A 17,357-nucleotide genomic window follows, 5' to 3' on the forward strand; every position below is an offset into this window, starting at 1 on the left:
AACAAAGGAAAATAAGAAATTTGTAGCTGTTACGCCAAACAATTGGGCATTACTGGAATCTTTATATCTTTCTCTTTAATGCTGAGCCTTCCATTTTAATTAATTTGCTGTTCACTTCTGGTGTAAGCCATATTCCTCAAACTAAATGATCTCTCAGTGCATCATTAAGCCCATTACTGAACTGATAATGCTCCTTCAATTGACAATCCTGACAATCCCTTCAATTCAGCCATGTAAGCTGAAGCGGACTCTCCTATTTGATTCCACTTATGAAACCTAAAGTGTTCTGCAATAAACAATCGCTTTGGTTCTAAGTGTTCCTGCACTACTTTTACAATAGCAACAAACCTAATTTCTGATGGTATGGTTGGAGCTGTCAAACTTCGAAGCAAACTGTATGCCTTTAAACTCAATGCACGCAGCAAAATTAGCATTTGACTCTCATTGGCTTTTTAATTTGCTTCAAAATACTGTTCCAATAGTTTAGTACACTTGAGCCAACTACCCACTGAGCAATCAAACATGCCTTCCCTTCCATAGAACATGTGCTGGCTGCTTTTTTAAAAAGTCAACCATCTCTCCATGTGCTGGGCTGTGCTTATTTTACTCGCAGTTGCTCTCGCTGCATTTATATTTAGTTCGAAAGTCTCACTGCGCTTGAACAGGTTGGTAGCCACCATGGGTCTGTTTTAAAATTCAAAACGTAACTTCACACTTTATATTACTTGGGTCTGTTTAACTTCAAAACATTAAACTATTTCAAAGGAATCTGAAAATGTGAGTCTAACTTCGAGCTTACTTCAAGCAAGGCAGGTACATATCACGCGGTAGCGTGATGACGTATGCAATTAACGTATTTATACATATAATTCGTAATGATTATTTTAAACAAACAATAATGCTTTATCAACAACAAATTTACAAGTTTACTCAAATATTACTTAAATATTAAATATTCAACACTCTCCTCCCCAGAGCAATCAGTTTTATTTTTCTCTTATTTTAAAGTTCATATTATCTAATAATTGTTCAGTGAAAAAGGAAACCTAGTTATATTTTCATGATAACACACTTAAACAAAGGATGAGTTGATGCCATATGGAAGAAGGAATATTGGTAGTGAATTGTTATGCTCTTGGCAATTTTTGATAACATTTTTCTGGATTAGTGTGCAGGATCTATCAATCATATAATAAGTTTGATGACTTCCTTTAGTTTATCCCAGAGTCTACAACAGGAACTGTCCTTGTTACTCATTACCAGTAGGTATGTTTGGGCTTGCAGATACTCAATCGACCTTGAACGTATCAGACTTTTCATATTGGGATTTATGAGCTTAAAAAATAAACTTCAAAACTCTACTTGTGTGTAGATATTTAAGCTGGATATTTAAGTTGTATGCTGTGCTTGGAGATCCACTTAATGACTTCAGATGAGGATGTGTAACTGCTAAAGGATTGTTTAGGACAACAAATTAATTTGCCAATCTTTTATTTTAAAAGACCACATTAGCCTTCATTTACTCTCAGTTCCTATGATTTTTAAAAAAAGGCAGAATTAAAGTTCCATGTCATTTCCTTGTTAGTAATGGCACTTACATTCTTCAGATATTTTATCCAAACTTTCGGTGTGAAAGGTAATCAATAAAGTAAAAATAGCATGTCATTTTATTATTAAATAACCTGCAGTTTTTGGAATTTAGTACCTTAGGCAATGATATCCATGAAGATTCTATATTTACAGATGTGAACACTAAACTGCAGCATATATATCAGTTTATCTAATGTTTCTTTTACCAGAATGAAATGATTAACATTGTACCCTGCAGTGAAGAGGAGGGCCCACTAATTGAGGATAATAATATACAGGTAATTTTATTTTTAAAATATTTGAATAAATCATAAAAAAATAAGTAATTCTGAAAATTGTGAATGCTGCCATTCTACTGGCATGAATTCTAAAGGTTGTGACCCATAGGTGCTCACTTGTTCTACATCGAACTATAAGTATCTTAATGGAGCTATTGACATTCCCAATCATCACTGAAGAGTAGGTATCATGTTTTTTTTTCTTTTCTCAGTTGAACATTGTCATTCAGTCTTCAGAAATGTGGCTTCATTCTTATGCCTGTTGGCTGTTCCCTTGGTGACCAGTTGGAGTGTGTGAGTGGTGACCTCCGCTCTGTCGGCCACAACAGACAGGATCTCCCGGTTGCCACTCACTTCAACTCTGCTTCACATTCCCATTCGGATATGTCCATACATGGCCTCCTCTACTGCCATGACGAGGCCAAACTCTGGTTGGAGGAGCAACACCTCATATACTGTCTGGGTAGTCTCCAGCCGCTTGGTATGAACATCGTATTCTCCAACTTCCGGTAATTCCCTCCCTCTCCCTCCCCCCATCCCACTTTCACTCTGTCTCCTCTTCCAGCTGCCTATCACCTCTCATGACTCTGCCTTCTTCCACTACCCATAGGGCTTTCCCCTTAGATTCCTTCTTCACCTCTCCTGCCTATCCCCTCCCCCACCCCTTGATCTTTCCTCTGATTGGTTTTTCACCTGGCACCTTCCACCCTCCCCCCACCTTCTTTATAGGGCCCCTGCCCCCTCCCTCTTTAGTCCTGATGAAGGGTCTCGGCCCGAAACGTTGACTGCTAATTTCAACGGATGCTGCCCGACCTGCTGAGTTCCTCCAGCTTGTTTGTACGTGTTGATTTGACCACAGCATCTGCAGTGTGTTTTGTGTTTGAGACTTTTCACTTGGTTTGGTTTTTGTCTGCCTTGCACATTCTCTCTGTGACCTTTTCTGTGACACTTTCTGCAGACTTTTTCTCTGAACCAGCAGTCATTTGCAACATGGAAGGATTTACCACATTGATAACATCTTTGGCTTTGTACACCATTTTGTCCATTTCACATTCTAACCACCTTTTCTGTAGTTCTGCTCTGGGCTCTTAACGATATTGCAATTGTCAATGCCTGTTCTGAGTCTAGGTCGCTTTCTACCAGTAACCTCAGTTGAGTGCTTTGACTATGCATGCCACATACAAGCTTGTCTCTTCATGCATCAGAAGGTCCATCTTTAAAGTCCCTGCACTGGGAAAGGTTACGCAGTTTTGCAATGTATTCAGAAAGGCTTTCATCTTTTGACTGGTTCCTTTTGTAAAATCTAAATCTCTCAGTTACTTTAGGACTCAAGTTACTTTGTAAAATTGTAACAATTTCATTGAATGTCTTGCTTGCTGGCTTTTCAAGGGTTACTAAGTTGTGTAAGAGACTGTACATTCTTGCACCCATTAAGTTAAGAAGTGTAGGGGCGCTTTTTTTTTGCTCCTCTATGTTGTTCCCATTACAGTACAGTTCAACCCTCTTGTTATATGTCTCCCAGCCTTCATTAGTGCTATCAAATTTGTCAACTTCCCCAAATGAAGCCATCCCTACATTATTTTCACTTTAAATTTAGCGTGTCTTTCACTGTTACTATGCATGGTACTCACACGTTTGTTAGTGTCTGTGACAGCCTTCTTGTGCCGTTTAACTCTTCGTATTTAATCCCGTAACTGTCGGTGCCGTTGGTGATATTCTCTGACATTCAGATTTGTACCTGTCGGCAATTTGTTGTGTCTGTACACAAATACACAGCAACTAAATAAAAACACGCACACAGGAGATGGCTTTAACTGATCTATTCACATTGCAGAAAGGGAGAGAGGACAACGAACATGCGTAGACAACAGATTAATATGTAGTGATAAGGTGGTGGTGGGGGGGGGGTGTCATTGCTCTAAAAGAAACAGATGCATACATTACATTTACAAAGGTCTTTCACATACTGTATCATTCTATCCCTGAAACACCCAGTTCACCAAAACCCACAATTACCCAATAAATGAGTCACATTGCTTGCTCCATCAATAATTAGTAGGGGGTGAAACCCAGCAAGCGGTTTGTGGTTGCTTCTAATCTCATCAGGATTCCTGGTAAAACATCAACCCGTGTCTTTCCTGTCTCAGCAATAGCTTTGGCTAAGGTGTTCTTGATTGTTAGGTTCATCCTTTCTACCATTCCTGAATTCTGAGGGTGGTAGGGTACATGGAACCGTTGTCAAATCCCTAACAGTTGGTACATTTCCTTCATTGCTTGCCCTGTGAAATGTGTTCCCTGCTCTGAGTTTACCTGGACTGGGGTTCACCACCTTGGGAGGATTTCCTGAACTATCCATGTAGTGGTGCTGGCATTGCAGTTCCTTGTTGGAAAAGCCCCTACCCACCGGGTGATGTGATCCATGATTACAAGATAGTAGCTTCTCCTCCTGCTGTTTAGCAGAAGGCTATCTGGATGTTTTCCCGGGTCCCCTCAGCTGTGGCTGGTTTGCCAGCTGCAGCTTTATGCCTCCATAGGGTTATGCTGGGTACAATTGACACAATGGTGGCATAATTTCTCAACATTCCCTTCCCTGGCACCACAAGTCCTGCAGGAGGGTTGAGATCATGCTCTGCCTTCCCTGATGTATCACCTCATGATATAACTTTAGTATCTGCCTAATACACGGTGGGTCCACAGAGACTCCTTCCTCCCTGTGTGTCCAGCTCCCATCTAGCTCCTCCTTTGCTCCCTTTTTCCTTCTCTTCTGCCAAACCTTCATATAATCTTGCTAAACTGACTTCAGTCAGTTCTTCCCGCACACTTGCAATTTCAATGGCCTCTCGTTCCTCTGCTGCCTTCTCCACACCGATGTCTGCTCACTCATTTCCTTTCTGTTCCGTACCCTCCCCTTTCTGGGGAACTTTTACTTTAATTACTGCCATCCCCTCCTGGCAGACTCACTGCTTCCAGCAGTTGTCGTATTAGGTGCCTGTGCTGAATACCTGCCCATCTGCTGTTGGTGACTGCTCTCAGACTCCCTGTATTCATGAGCTCTGCAATGGTATGGAGAGTGTGTAGTATGAGTTGTCCCATCATTACAGCTGGTTCACTTCTCTCAGGGCCCAGGTAGTGCAGTCTAAAGCTGCTATGCAGCCGGGACGTTCTACTGCAATGGGTGTCTCTTTGGTTGAATAATATGCCACTGGCCTTCTTGTGTCCCCGTGGTCCTGCACCACTGCACTTTAGATAGATAGATAGATAGATAGATACTTTATTCATCCCCATGGGGAAATTCAACTTTTTTTCCAATGTCCCATACACTTGTTGTAGCAAAACTAATTACATACAATACTTAACTCAGTAAAAAATATGATATGCATCTAAATCACTATCTCAAAAAGCATTAATAATAGCTTTTAAAAAGTTCTTAAGTCCTGGCGGTTGAATTGTAAAGCCTAATGGCATTGGGGAGTATTGACCTCTTCATCCTGTCTGAGGAGCATTGCATCGATAGTGCCCTCCCTCATTGCTGCCATCTAGATGAAAGGAGTGAGCCACACCCACTAATCCTAGCACAGTTACAGAGACCATGGCTTTCCTGATATCTGTAAAAGCCTTCCTTAACTCACACCCATCTTCCTCCAGAGGGGGCTTCCCTCCTTTCATTGAGGCCTGTATCTGGGCTACTAGTGCAGAGAACACAGAAAGTACGCAGTAATTGAATAGACCTATTACCTTACTCGCCCCCAATACTGGCTGGGGCATGAAGCTGATTGCCAATGTCTGTCATCTGACATGTCCTTCCTCCTCTGTGAAGTGATGTAGCCGAGATACTGTCCAGTTTGTTTTCCTATCTGAGCCTTGTGTCGACTGACTTCAAACCCCTTATCTCACAGTATCTCTAAAACACTGGCTATCGCCCCTAAATGACCTGCTATTAAGGGCAGTGTAGTCTATTGTTAACCAAAACGATCCATCGAGCTTCTTTACTGGCCGTATAGGTGAGTTAGTAGTTGACACAATCTCTCTAAGTATCCCCTGGCATTTTCATTCTTTCACTATACCCTGAATTGCTGCCAGTGAAGCTACACTGGCTATGTTGTGTTCTTTGTTGGTTGTACGTGTTCACTGCCCCCGGCTTGTCCATACTATTTCTCCCTTTCCTGAATCTATAATGGCCCCTGCTTCTCTTAGGATGTCCAGTGCAAAGATAGTGCCCTCATTATTGGGTAACACCTAGAAATACACTGGAACCTACATTCCACCAACTTTGAGTATCTGTGACTCACTTCTTCCTTATTTCACTGATTTTCCTCCTACACCTGTAAAATAAGTAGTCTGTCCAGTTGTTGGCAAGGGTAGGTCAGTTATCGATACCAATGTCCCTGTATCCACTAACATATCACATTTCCAGTGCCCTAACAATGCCCTTGTGTACATCCACAGTCACCAGCACTGGCAGTGGGGGCTGCCGCCACATCTTTTTCTGACTTATGCGCCGACTTCACCAGCTCTTTGATACATAAGAAATAGGAGCAGGAGTAGGCCATCTTCCCATTGAGGCTGCTCCACCATTCAATCATCTCAATCTCCACCTACCTACCTTTCCTCATAACCTTTAATTCCCCTACTATGCAAAATTCTATCCAAACTTGTCTTAAATATATTTACTGAGGTAGGCCCTACTGCTTCATTGAGCAGAGAATTTCATAGATTTATCAGTCTCTGGGAAAAGCAGTTTCTCCTCATCTCCATCCTAAATCTACTCCCCCAAATCTTGAAGCCACGTCCCTAATTCTAGTATCTGATCAACAGTCAGATTGGGCGTTGGTGGGGTGAGCAATTGTGTGTTGGCTGTGACTGTCACCTGTTCTTCTTTCCTCTTTTTTTGAACACTGGCACCAACCATGTCCTGATAGGACACAGCTGTAGTATATCACCGGATTTACCCTCCCCCACCTATTCCAGCTGTTCCTTGCTACGTGTCGTGGCTGCCAGCACACAAAATAAACCTTCTGCGACATCACAGCAACTGCATCCACTGTAGCTACTTTATGATTTCTCTTTCTTTCTTTGGTCTATCTCACAGGCCCCTGAAACTATCGCAGAGTAGGTCAACCCCGCTGCTATCCCTAAATCTAAAGCTTCCCAGTGTGCTGAGCTCAGGCCTACCTTCATCATTTTCAGGAAGACTGGGTTGTCCCTCACTGGATTATCCAACCCTAAATATTCCTCATATGCTCAATATTTAGGATCTGCATAATCCATGGCTGTCTCATCATCTCTTTGAATCATTGCCATTATTGTTTCCCAGTTACTCTCACCTCCCCACAGTCACTGCTTCACTTCCCCCTTAAAAGAGTGAAATCGTTCTTCATTGCTGGCGGTCCCGGTAGTTGCCCATGTACCATTCCACTCCTGACACCAAATGTTGTTGTGTGAATGAAGTCACCAGAGAAAAGTACTGGTAGATATGAAGCAGCCTCTTTATTTGACAAAACAAGATACAGCAGGCATCAAATGGAGAAGCTTTCGGTCAAAAAGTCTGCCTATGCCCTGCACTACACACATCTTATGTGCATTCAAAGGACAATTCCATATTTACAATGTTTTCTTTGAGACTACACCCAAACTTCACCCACACCACAGTCATATAAATGAATTTTAATCAGCATTGTCTGGTCTCTTGTTTCATGGCTTTTAGGAAGGTATTGTTCATTTAAATTAAATCTACAATTAACATTCCGATTTGAAAATTGGCGATTGCTAAATGTAAATGTTCTAAACCCAAAAATCACTCTAACAGTAGGTATCATGTTTTCTCTCTTTACTCAGTTGAACATCGTCATTCAGGTTCATTGACTAGATAGGGAGAACCCCAGTTGCTCTGTAACCACCTAAAAACTTTTCTTAACTCAGTAATTACTTTCAGAGTTCAACTCATGCTACATTGCTCTGAAATAGTATTCCCGACAGATAAATCATAAAAAGAGATGCAAGATGCTGTATACAAGAACTTCACCAACTGCTGTCATTTTGGAGACGATTTGGGCTTTTACACAGACCACTGATATAGTATGGAATAGTTGACCATTCGTGTGATGTTTGAGTTCAATGCAGAAAATACACCACATTATATGCTCTAAAGAACACTATCAGATCAGTCTGGAAATAAGCTTTCCTGTGTATTACCCCAACGTTAGCCCTTTATGACGAAGAGCAGGAATTTGAGCTCCCTTTATATTGACACTTTAAGCATTCTCAGAGTAGAATTTGCAGGACATCAGCACTGGCAAACATGCTCAGTCCAAATGAAATACAAGTCTGAAGGGAGATGGAGCTCTGTAGGAAAATGTAAATGTTTGCTATGTTTTGACATTCTAAACCCATTTTCAGAATCATTATGTATTTATTTTTCAGGATAACATTGACTTTGTCCTAGTAGCGAAAAAAACAGAGAATGCCAATGACAAAAATAAAAATAATAGGCAACTTTATCTGAGAGAATTAAATGAAAAGGGCTTCCGAATAATGGTGAGTAGAATTATATCAATGTGAAATCTGAATGAATTTAACTGTAAAAGTTATATCTTAAGATTTAAAATTACACTTTCATTGAATAGAATTTTGACACAGATTTAATAAATAATGACTGGTTGAAACACTTAATGTAAATTGAACTGATAATGATTTTTGTAAGGATTTTTGAGAGGAATTTTAAAAGTGTAGAACTGATGAGATATACAAACAGGGCAGAAGTACTGTATTGACTGGATGGTCCTAATCCAAGTTCCATTATTTGTTTGTTCAAGTTAGGAATCCACTTGAATTTTACAAGCATGGATCAGTAAAAGTTTCAAAAATAATCACAGTCCACTATATGTTAAGCTATTTTTCTACTCAGAGATGAATAAGACAGGCAATTCCATGGACACGAAAAGGAAACACAGATGGTAGTTTGCCTCCCAGGGGCAGGGGCCACCATGTTTCTGAACGTGTCCACAAAATCCTGAAAAGGGAAGGTGAGCAGCCAGAAGTCATGGTACATATTGGTATCAATGACATAGCTAGAAAAAGAGAGGCGGTCCTGAAAGCAGGATACAGGGAGTTAGGAAGAAAGCTGAGAAGCAGGACCTCAAAGGAAGTAATCTTGGGATTGCTGCCTGTGACACGGACAGTGAGGATAGGAATAGGATCAGGTGGCAGATAAATGCGTGGCTGAAGAATTAGAGCAGGGGGCAGGGATTCAGATTTCTGGCTAAATGGGACCTTGTCTGGACCAGGTGTGAACAGTACAAAAGGGATGGGTTGCACTTGAATCGGAGGGGGGTCCAATATTCTTGCGGGCAGGTTAACTAGAGCTGTTGGGAGTGGTTTAAGCTATCATGTTGGGGGTTGGGAACCAATAGACCTGAGGATGAATCAACTGGTTTACAAGTGGATGATAAGTGCAACGTGAACGTAAGGAAGGACAAGCCAATGAATGGGTACAACTGCAGACAGAGCAAAGGGTTAAATTGTACCACAGAGGCAAAATTCATAAGGGTGAAGAATACAGGACTGAAGATGCTGTATTTAAATGCACGTAGCATTTGGAATGAGGTGGACAAACTCATGGTGCAATTAGAGATTAGTCAGTATAACGTTGTGGGCATCACTGAGTCATGGCTTAGAGAAGGCCATAGTTGGGAGCTTAACATTAAAGAATATACTTGTATCAAAAGGACAGGCAGAAAGGAATAGGCAGTGGTGTGGTTCTGTTGGTAAAAGATGGAATTACATCTTTAGAAAGAGGTGACATAGGGTCAGAATGTTGAATCTTTGTGGATGGAGTTAAGTAACTGCAAGGGTGAAAAAAACACTATGGGAGTCATATATATCATATATAGACCTCCAAATAGTAGCAAAGATGTGGGCTTGAAATTGCAAAGGGAGCAGGAAAAGGCATGTAATAAGTGTAATGTCACAATTGTAATGGAGGACTTCAATATGCAAGGAGATTGGGAAAATCAGGTTGGTGTCAGATTGCAAGGCAGGGAATTTGTTGAATGCCTATGCGATGGCTTTTTTGAGCAGCTTGTGCTTGAGCCTACTAGAGGAAAGGCTATCTTAAATTAGGTGTTGTGTAATAACCTAGATCTTATAAGGGAGCTTAATGTAATGGAACCCTTAGGAGGCAGTGATCATAATATGATTGAATTCATGCTGCACTTTGAGAGGGAGAAGCATAAGTTATGTGTATCAGTATCACAACGGAATAAAGAGAATTACGGAGGCATGAGAGAGGAGCTTGCCCAGGTGGATTGGAGGAGGCCACTGGCGGGGATGACGGCAGAGAGGGGATGGCTGAAGATAAAATGCTTTTGGCATTAGAGGAAGTAACCTGGCATGGATAGGCTGACAGGCATGAGGCAGTGAGTGGGAATAAAGGGGAGCTTTTATGGCTGGCTGCCAGTGACTAGTGGTGTTTTTCAGGGGTCAGTATTGGGACCGGTATTTTCATATTGTTTGTCAATGATTTAGATAATAGAATTGATGTCTTTGTGCCAAAGTTTGTGGATGAAACAAAGATAGGTGGAGGGATAGGTAGTGCTGAGGAAGCAATGCAATTGTAGTAGGACAGACAAGTTGAAAGAATGGGCAGATGAAATACAGTGTTGGGAGATGTATAACAATGCGTTTTGGTAAAAGGAAGTATTATTTAAATAGGGAGAAAATTCAAACATCACAGGTGCAGAGGGAGTCCATAAGACCATAAGACATAGGAGCAGAATTAGACCATCTGGCCCATTGAGTCTGCTCTGCCATTCAGTCATGGCTGATCCTTTTTTAAAATCTTCTCCTCAACCCCAGTTCCTGGCCTTCTCCCCGTAACCTTTGATGCCATGTCCAATCAAGAACCTATCATTCTCTGCCTTAAGTACACCCAATGACCTGGCCTCCACAGCTGCATGTGGCAACAAATTCTATAAATTCACCACCCTTTGGGTAAAGAAATTTCTCTGCATCTCTGTTTTGAAAGGGCACTCCTGTATCCTGAGGTTATACCCTCTTGTCCTAGACTCTCCCACCATGGGAAACATCCTTTTCATATCTACTCTGTCTAAGCCTTTCAACGTTTGAAAGGTTTCAATGAGATCCCCCTCATCCTTCTGAATTTTAGCGAGTACAGACCCAGAGCCATCAAATATTCCTCTTATGATAACCCTTTCATTCCTGGTACAAGACTCCCAGAAGGTTCATTAATGGAGTATCACAGGGTTAAAGGAGGGGTGAAGAGTGCTTGTGCAAGACTCCCAGAAGGTTAATTTACAGGTTGAGTCTGTGGTAAAGAAGCAATGTTGGCATTTATTTCAAGGGGAGTAGAATATAAAAGCAAGGAGATAATGCAGAGATTTTATAAGACACTAGTCAGGCTGTACTTGGGTACTGTCAACAGTTTGGGTCCCATATCTCAAGAAGGGTATGTTGTCATTGGAGAGTCCAGAGGGGGTTCACAAAGCTGATTCCGGGGATGAAGGGGTTAAGATATGAGGAGTATTTGGCAGCTTTGGGCCTGTACTCACTGGAATTTAGAAAAAAGTGAGGGGATGTCACTGAAACCTACAGAATGTTGGAAGGACTAGATAAGGTGGATGTAGAGAGGATGTTTCCTATAGTGGGGGTCCAGAACAAGAAGGCACAGCCTGAAAATTGATAGAGTGCAGCACATGTTCTTTGGCAGGGAAGGCACGATAATTTTTTTCAAAAGTCGGAAAACAGAAGAATTCAAATGTTCATAAACAGTAAATACAGGGTGATAATAATCAGAAAAAAGCAGAAATGGCTGGCTATATTGGAAAGATTGACATGTTTGATTACACAATGGGTGTCTGGCTCATGTATACTGAGTTAATTCAACAATATTTTGAAGCAAATGAAATAACCATTGAGAAACAATTTTGCTGAATGCTTTGGGTTTAAAGGCATACAGTTTGCTTTGAAGTTTCATCAGCAGAACCAAAAGGAAGTGGAGCATGAACAAAATTTCAGCATGTAGACAGAAACCAGCCTGGCTGAACAAATTGTGTACTATTGTGGCAGGGGTTTATATACACCAAAGAAATGCAGATTTAAAGTTGAAACTTGCAGAAAATGCAACAAATTTGGACACCTTACAAAGAACCTGTTGTGCAGACAAAATAAATGAACTGCACAGAGAAAAGAAAAAGCAAAAGTCAAATTGCAATTCCAAGAAAGAGCATTGATCTGCATGCTGTTGATGAAAAATCTGGTTTTCTTCTTATCGTGTCCACAGACAGTCTATATGTGGCCCAGCCAAAACTGGACACATTTTGCGCCTTGTTGTTGAATCTGGTAATGATGAGAGAGACACAGGACTGTGTAGCCTTAAGATTTACAGTGTGGAAATTAGTAACAGGCAAGCAATATGGCTTACAACAGAAGTGAATGTCAAATTAATTAAAATGTAATTGGACACTAGTTCATCTATTTCAGTCATTCCACAAAATGAATTTGAGAGGCATTTGAAAGATTGTAAATAGAAGTCTGCAGGCATTCATCTAAGAACTTATACAGTAATAAAGGTAACTCAAGTGGAAATGACATTCGTAACTGTGAAATACAACAGCCAACAAGTCACATTGAACATTTATGTGGTACAAACAGAGGACCAGCATTGTGGAGGTGTGATTGGCTGAGGCAACTACAACTTGGCTAGAGATCTATCCACCATTTGCATGCCACATCTCCTATAATAAAGTCAACTGAAAGTGATTTAAGAAAGATTTTGGATGATGTCATGACTTTGTTCATGCTGAACACCATGAACTTCTGCCCAACAGAGGACAGGTGTTGGTGCTAACCTCTGTGCCACTGTTTGGGAAGCACATTGGACCAAGGAAGGACCTTCAGCGACAAAGTAATGAAAACAGTGGTCTGACTACAACAGTTTTTAGATAGATTGATAGATAGATAGATACTTTATTCATCCCCATGGGGAAATTCAACTTTTTTTCCAATGTCCCATACACTTGTTGTAGCAAAACTAATTACATACAATACTTAACTCAGTAAAAAAATATGATATGCATCTAAATCACCATCTCAAAAAGCTTTAATAATAGCTTTTAAAAAGTTCTTAAGTCCTGGCGGTAGAATTGTAAAGCCTAATGGCATTGGGGAGTATTGACCTCTTCATCCTGTCTGAGGAGCATTGCATCGATAGTAACCTGTCACTGAAACTGCTTCTCTGTCTCTGGATGGTGCTATGTAGAGGATGTTCAGATATATCCATAATTGACCGTAGCCTACTCAGCGCCCTTCGCTCAGCTACCGATGTTAAACTCTCCAGTACTTTGCCCACGACAGAGCCCGCCTTCCTTACCAGCTTATTAAGACGTGAGGCGTCCCTCTTCTTAATGCTTCCTCCCCAACACGCCACCACAAAGAAGAGGGTGCTCTCCACAACTGACCTATAGAACATCTTCAGCATCTCACTACAGACATTGAATGACGCCAACCTTCTTAGGAAGTACATTCGACTCTGTGCCTTCCTGCACAAGGCATCTGTGTTGGCAGTCCAGTTAAGCTTCTCGTCTAACTGTACTCCCAGATTTTGTCTGCAACGAGAAAGCTTCTGATATATTCATCAGGCAATTACTTGTGAAATGTGGCTTGGCTTTAAACTGGAAGCTCAAGGAGCTTCAGGAAAGTTGCAAGCATTCAGCTTTTGTGAGTACAAGGAACCAGAATCTGCTCTGCGTGCATTTAAGGTTATTGCATGAACTTCAAGTGGGAGGCACAAAGCTGCTTCTGAGAGTAAATGTAAAGACTAAAGCCCAGCTGGTTGAATGAAAGGCCAGAAAGAGAGGAGTCAAAGGAGATACAAGAACAGAGGATTAGCCAGAAAAAGTTGTGGATGAGAGAACAAAGAAATCAGATCAAAAAGAGAGCAATAGAAGGATTAATAAGAATTAAATGAACCTTCCTAATATCAAGATGCACAAACTAGAAGATGTAAAAGGAAGAAGAAAGGTGTCCAGAGCTGTCAGAATCACTCCCACAACCACCATGGAGGAGGCACCAGAACCTGGGATTGTTTTCACAGCCACAAGTCTTGCCTGACAAGCAGGGAGATCCCCCTTGTCATGAACAACGTTACCCCACAACACTAAGAAATCCTCCACAGCAATTAAATCTTTCAACCTGAGTGGGATGACTTAAACATTTACTATGCTGTGGGTGTCTGTATTGCAGTTGTATTATATAATATACTGTGTATATAGTTGAGATGCATTCTTATTTTCCTGCAGTTTATAGCAAAGCAGGGAGGAGTGTTGTGTATTTAATATTTCAGTAATGTTTGAGTAATCTTGTATATATCCAAATCAGATCAGTACCAGGTTTAATATCACCACATATGTCATGAAATTTGTTGACTATGCAGCAGCAGTACAATGCAATACATAACAATGGGAAAAGACTGTGAATTAGAGTAGGTATATATATTAAATAGTTAAATTAAGTAAGTAGTGCAAAATGGAAATACAAAAGTTAGTGAGACAGTGTCCGTGGGTTCAGAGTCCATTCAGAAAACAGACGGTAGAGGGGAAGAAGCTGTTTCTGAATCTTTGAGTGTGTACCTGCCTCCTGGTGGCCGCAACAAGAGCAAGTTATCACCTGGGTGATGGGTGTCCTTAATGATGGATGCTGTCTTTCTGAGGCATCACTCCTTGAATATGTCCTGGATACTGTGGAGGTAGTTCTCATGATGGAGCTGACTAAGTTTACAACTCTCTGCAGCTTACTTTGATCCTGTGCAGTAGCCTCCCCATACCTGACAGTGATGCAGCCAGTTAGAATGCTCTCCACAGTACATCTGTCAAAAATTTCAAGTTCTTTTGGAGACATACCAAATCTTCTCAAACTCCTGATGAAAAGTAGCCGCTGTCATAGCTTCTTTATAGCTATGTCGATATGTTGTGTCCAGGTTAGATCCTCAGAGATATTGACACCCAGGACTTTGAAATTGCTCACTCCTTCCATTTCTGATCCCTTTATGAGGACTGGTGAATGTTCCCTTGTGTGATTATCCTTTCTGAAGTCCACAGTTCTTTGATCTTACTGATGTTGAGTGCAAGGTTGTTGTTACGATACTACTCAACTAGCTGATATTTCTCACTCTGGTACACCACCTTGTCACTATCTGAAATTCTGCCAACAATGATTGTATTGTCAGCATATTTATAGATAGCATTTGAGCTGTGCCTAGCCACATAGTCAGAGGTGCTAGAGAGATTAGAGCAGTGGGCTGAGCACACAGCCCTGAGGTGCGACAGTGTTGATTGTCTGTGAGGTGGAGATGTTGTTTCTAATCCGCATAGATTGTGGTCTACCGGTTCTGAATTCAAGGATCCATTTGCAGAGGGAGGTACAGAGACCCACGTTCTGGAGATTTATGATCAGAACTGTAGAAATGATTGTGTTAAATGCCGAGCTGTAGTCAATAAACAGCATCGTGACATAGGTATTTGTATTGTCCAGGAGAGTTAAGGCCACTTGAAGAGCCAATGAGGTTGCGTCCACTGTAGACCTATTGTGGTGATAGGCAAATATATTGTTTGATAAAGCATTCTGTTCATTTAAATAATTTATTATGCATTCCATGTAAAAATGTTAATCACATATGTCATCATACTACCACGTGGTATGTGCGTGCCTTGCTTAAAGTAAACATTAAATTAAACCCTCATTCCCAGAATCCTGTGTCTTCTTTTAATGCTTTGAAGTTACAAATCATAGTAAACCAGGAAGCTGCAGAGTTCTGTAAAGGGATAATATAAAGTGAACTTAATGTTAACTTGCTCGCTTTGTCTTTTTGAACTCCCTTGCTTAATATTTTGACAATCCCATACTCAATAAATCTGAAATGCTCATGCAGTACATTCTATGATAACTCTTGCAGTATTTTGTACTCCTATACCAAACTTTTGTTTATTTATTAGCATATTCTGAATGTGGCAGTAGCTTCTAAATGTGGTGGTAGGGTAGCTTAGTTAGCACAATGCTTTACAGTACAGGTGCCTCAGATTCAATTCCACTACTGCCTGTAGGGAGTTTATACATTCTCCACTGTGCCCCTCTGAGTTTCCTCCAGATGTTCTGGTTTCCTCCCACAGTCCAAAGACATACCAGTTGGTTGGTTAATTGTTCTTTGATTAGGCTAGGATTAAATCGGTGGATTGCTGGGCAGCATGGCTCAGAGGGTTGGAAAGGCCTATTCTACACTGTACATCAATAAAATAAAATCAAATCAAATCACAAAGGAGCTGTAGATAACACGGCTGAATCACGTCTCCATCCTGACCTCCAATGCTGCCTCTGTGGAGTTTGCACATTATCTCTGTAATTGATCGGAATTTGCTCTGGTGTGTTGTCTCTCCCTATGCTCATTTTAGGCTAACTGACTACTATGTATTGCCTCTCATATTAGTTGGTGCAGAGTTGATGGTGATATGACAAATAAGTCACAGGAAGATAAGTGAGGAAATTAGAATAATGGGGTTTCCCTGAAAGCTAGTATAGACTCGATGAGTCAAATGGCTTCCTTCCATGTCATAGGGAAATCTCTTTCATAAGCAGTTGTGGAATACTGGAACTGGTAACCCAGGAAGCTGTTTGCTATTTTTCACTATTACCTCCACTTGCTCTGTCTGTTTGAACTATACATTCATAATATCCTTCACAATGTCACCTCCCCAAGGTTTATTAGACGATTTCTATGGGTAAATTGACAGATTTAGAGAATTAAATTGAGGCATAGCACCACTTTTTATCCACTCTATTTTCTACCATTATATTTACTGACTGCAGTAAATGTTTACCTCTTTTCAGATGTTTCCTTACAAGGGAAACAAAGATGACAATCTCCTCATGCATATGTTCCGGTTAACCAACACTGAGTTCCAAGTAGTGTAAAGACCCAGGTGGAAAATGAATTGTCACTTTTTGAACATACATTGGGGTTTATTTGAACTGTACAGAAAGCCAAATACAGATAGATCAAAGACTGTGGGAATGCCTATGAGAACTAAAACAACAGTTAACTGGAATCTTAGCATTATATTTATGCACTGAACAAAGAGGTTCTGCAAGGTAATTACTCAATCTGGTTTTGGTTTGTCCAATCTAGAGGGCATACTGAATTTATTACTCTAAAAATGAAAGAAGTACAAGTGAATAGTTGCTTCATCTGGAGAGACTGCCTGGATCCCTGGATGGTGGGAAGGGGTGAGGTAGTTGGACAGGTGTTACATTGCCAGTGGTTGAGTAAGTATGTACCATGAAAAAATGCTGCCTGTTATGCTGACATCTCTAAAACTTTCCTGTTTCTATTTCAGTTTCGCAGCATCCATAGTTTTTGGCATGCAATACAAAAGAGGGATCCAGTTTTCCTAAATCCTCAAACAATTTCTATTGTTTACTTTC

General features: G+C 40.8%; 1 protein-coding gene across 4 annotated transcripts in view; it reads left to right on the forward strand.

Annotated features, from left to right (window-relative positions):
- Nucleotides 1-17,357, forward strand: part of LOC140729489 (anoctamin-9-like) — a 128,133-nt gene that overhangs the window by 12,744 nt on the left and 98,032 nt on the right. For all 4 annotated transcript variants that reach the window (XM_073049271.1, XM_073049274.1, XM_073049273.1 and 1 more), the window contains exons 2-3: nt 1,800-1,868; nt 8,289-8,402. In XM_073049271.1, coding sequence (XP_072905372.1) covers nt 1,800-1,868; nt 8,289-8,402 — 183 coding nt within the window. The remainder of the gene's footprint in view (nt 1-1,799; nt 1,869-8,288; nt 8,403-17,357) is intronic.

Source organism: Hemitrygon akajei, chromosome 6 (assembly GCF_048418815.1).
Source record: "Hemitrygon akajei chromosome 6, sHemAka1.3, whole genome shotgun sequence".
In the NCBI taxonomy this organism is placed as follows: domain Eukaryota; kingdom Metazoa; phylum Chordata; class Chondrichthyes; order Myliobatiformes; family Dasyatidae; genus Hemitrygon; species Hemitrygon akajei.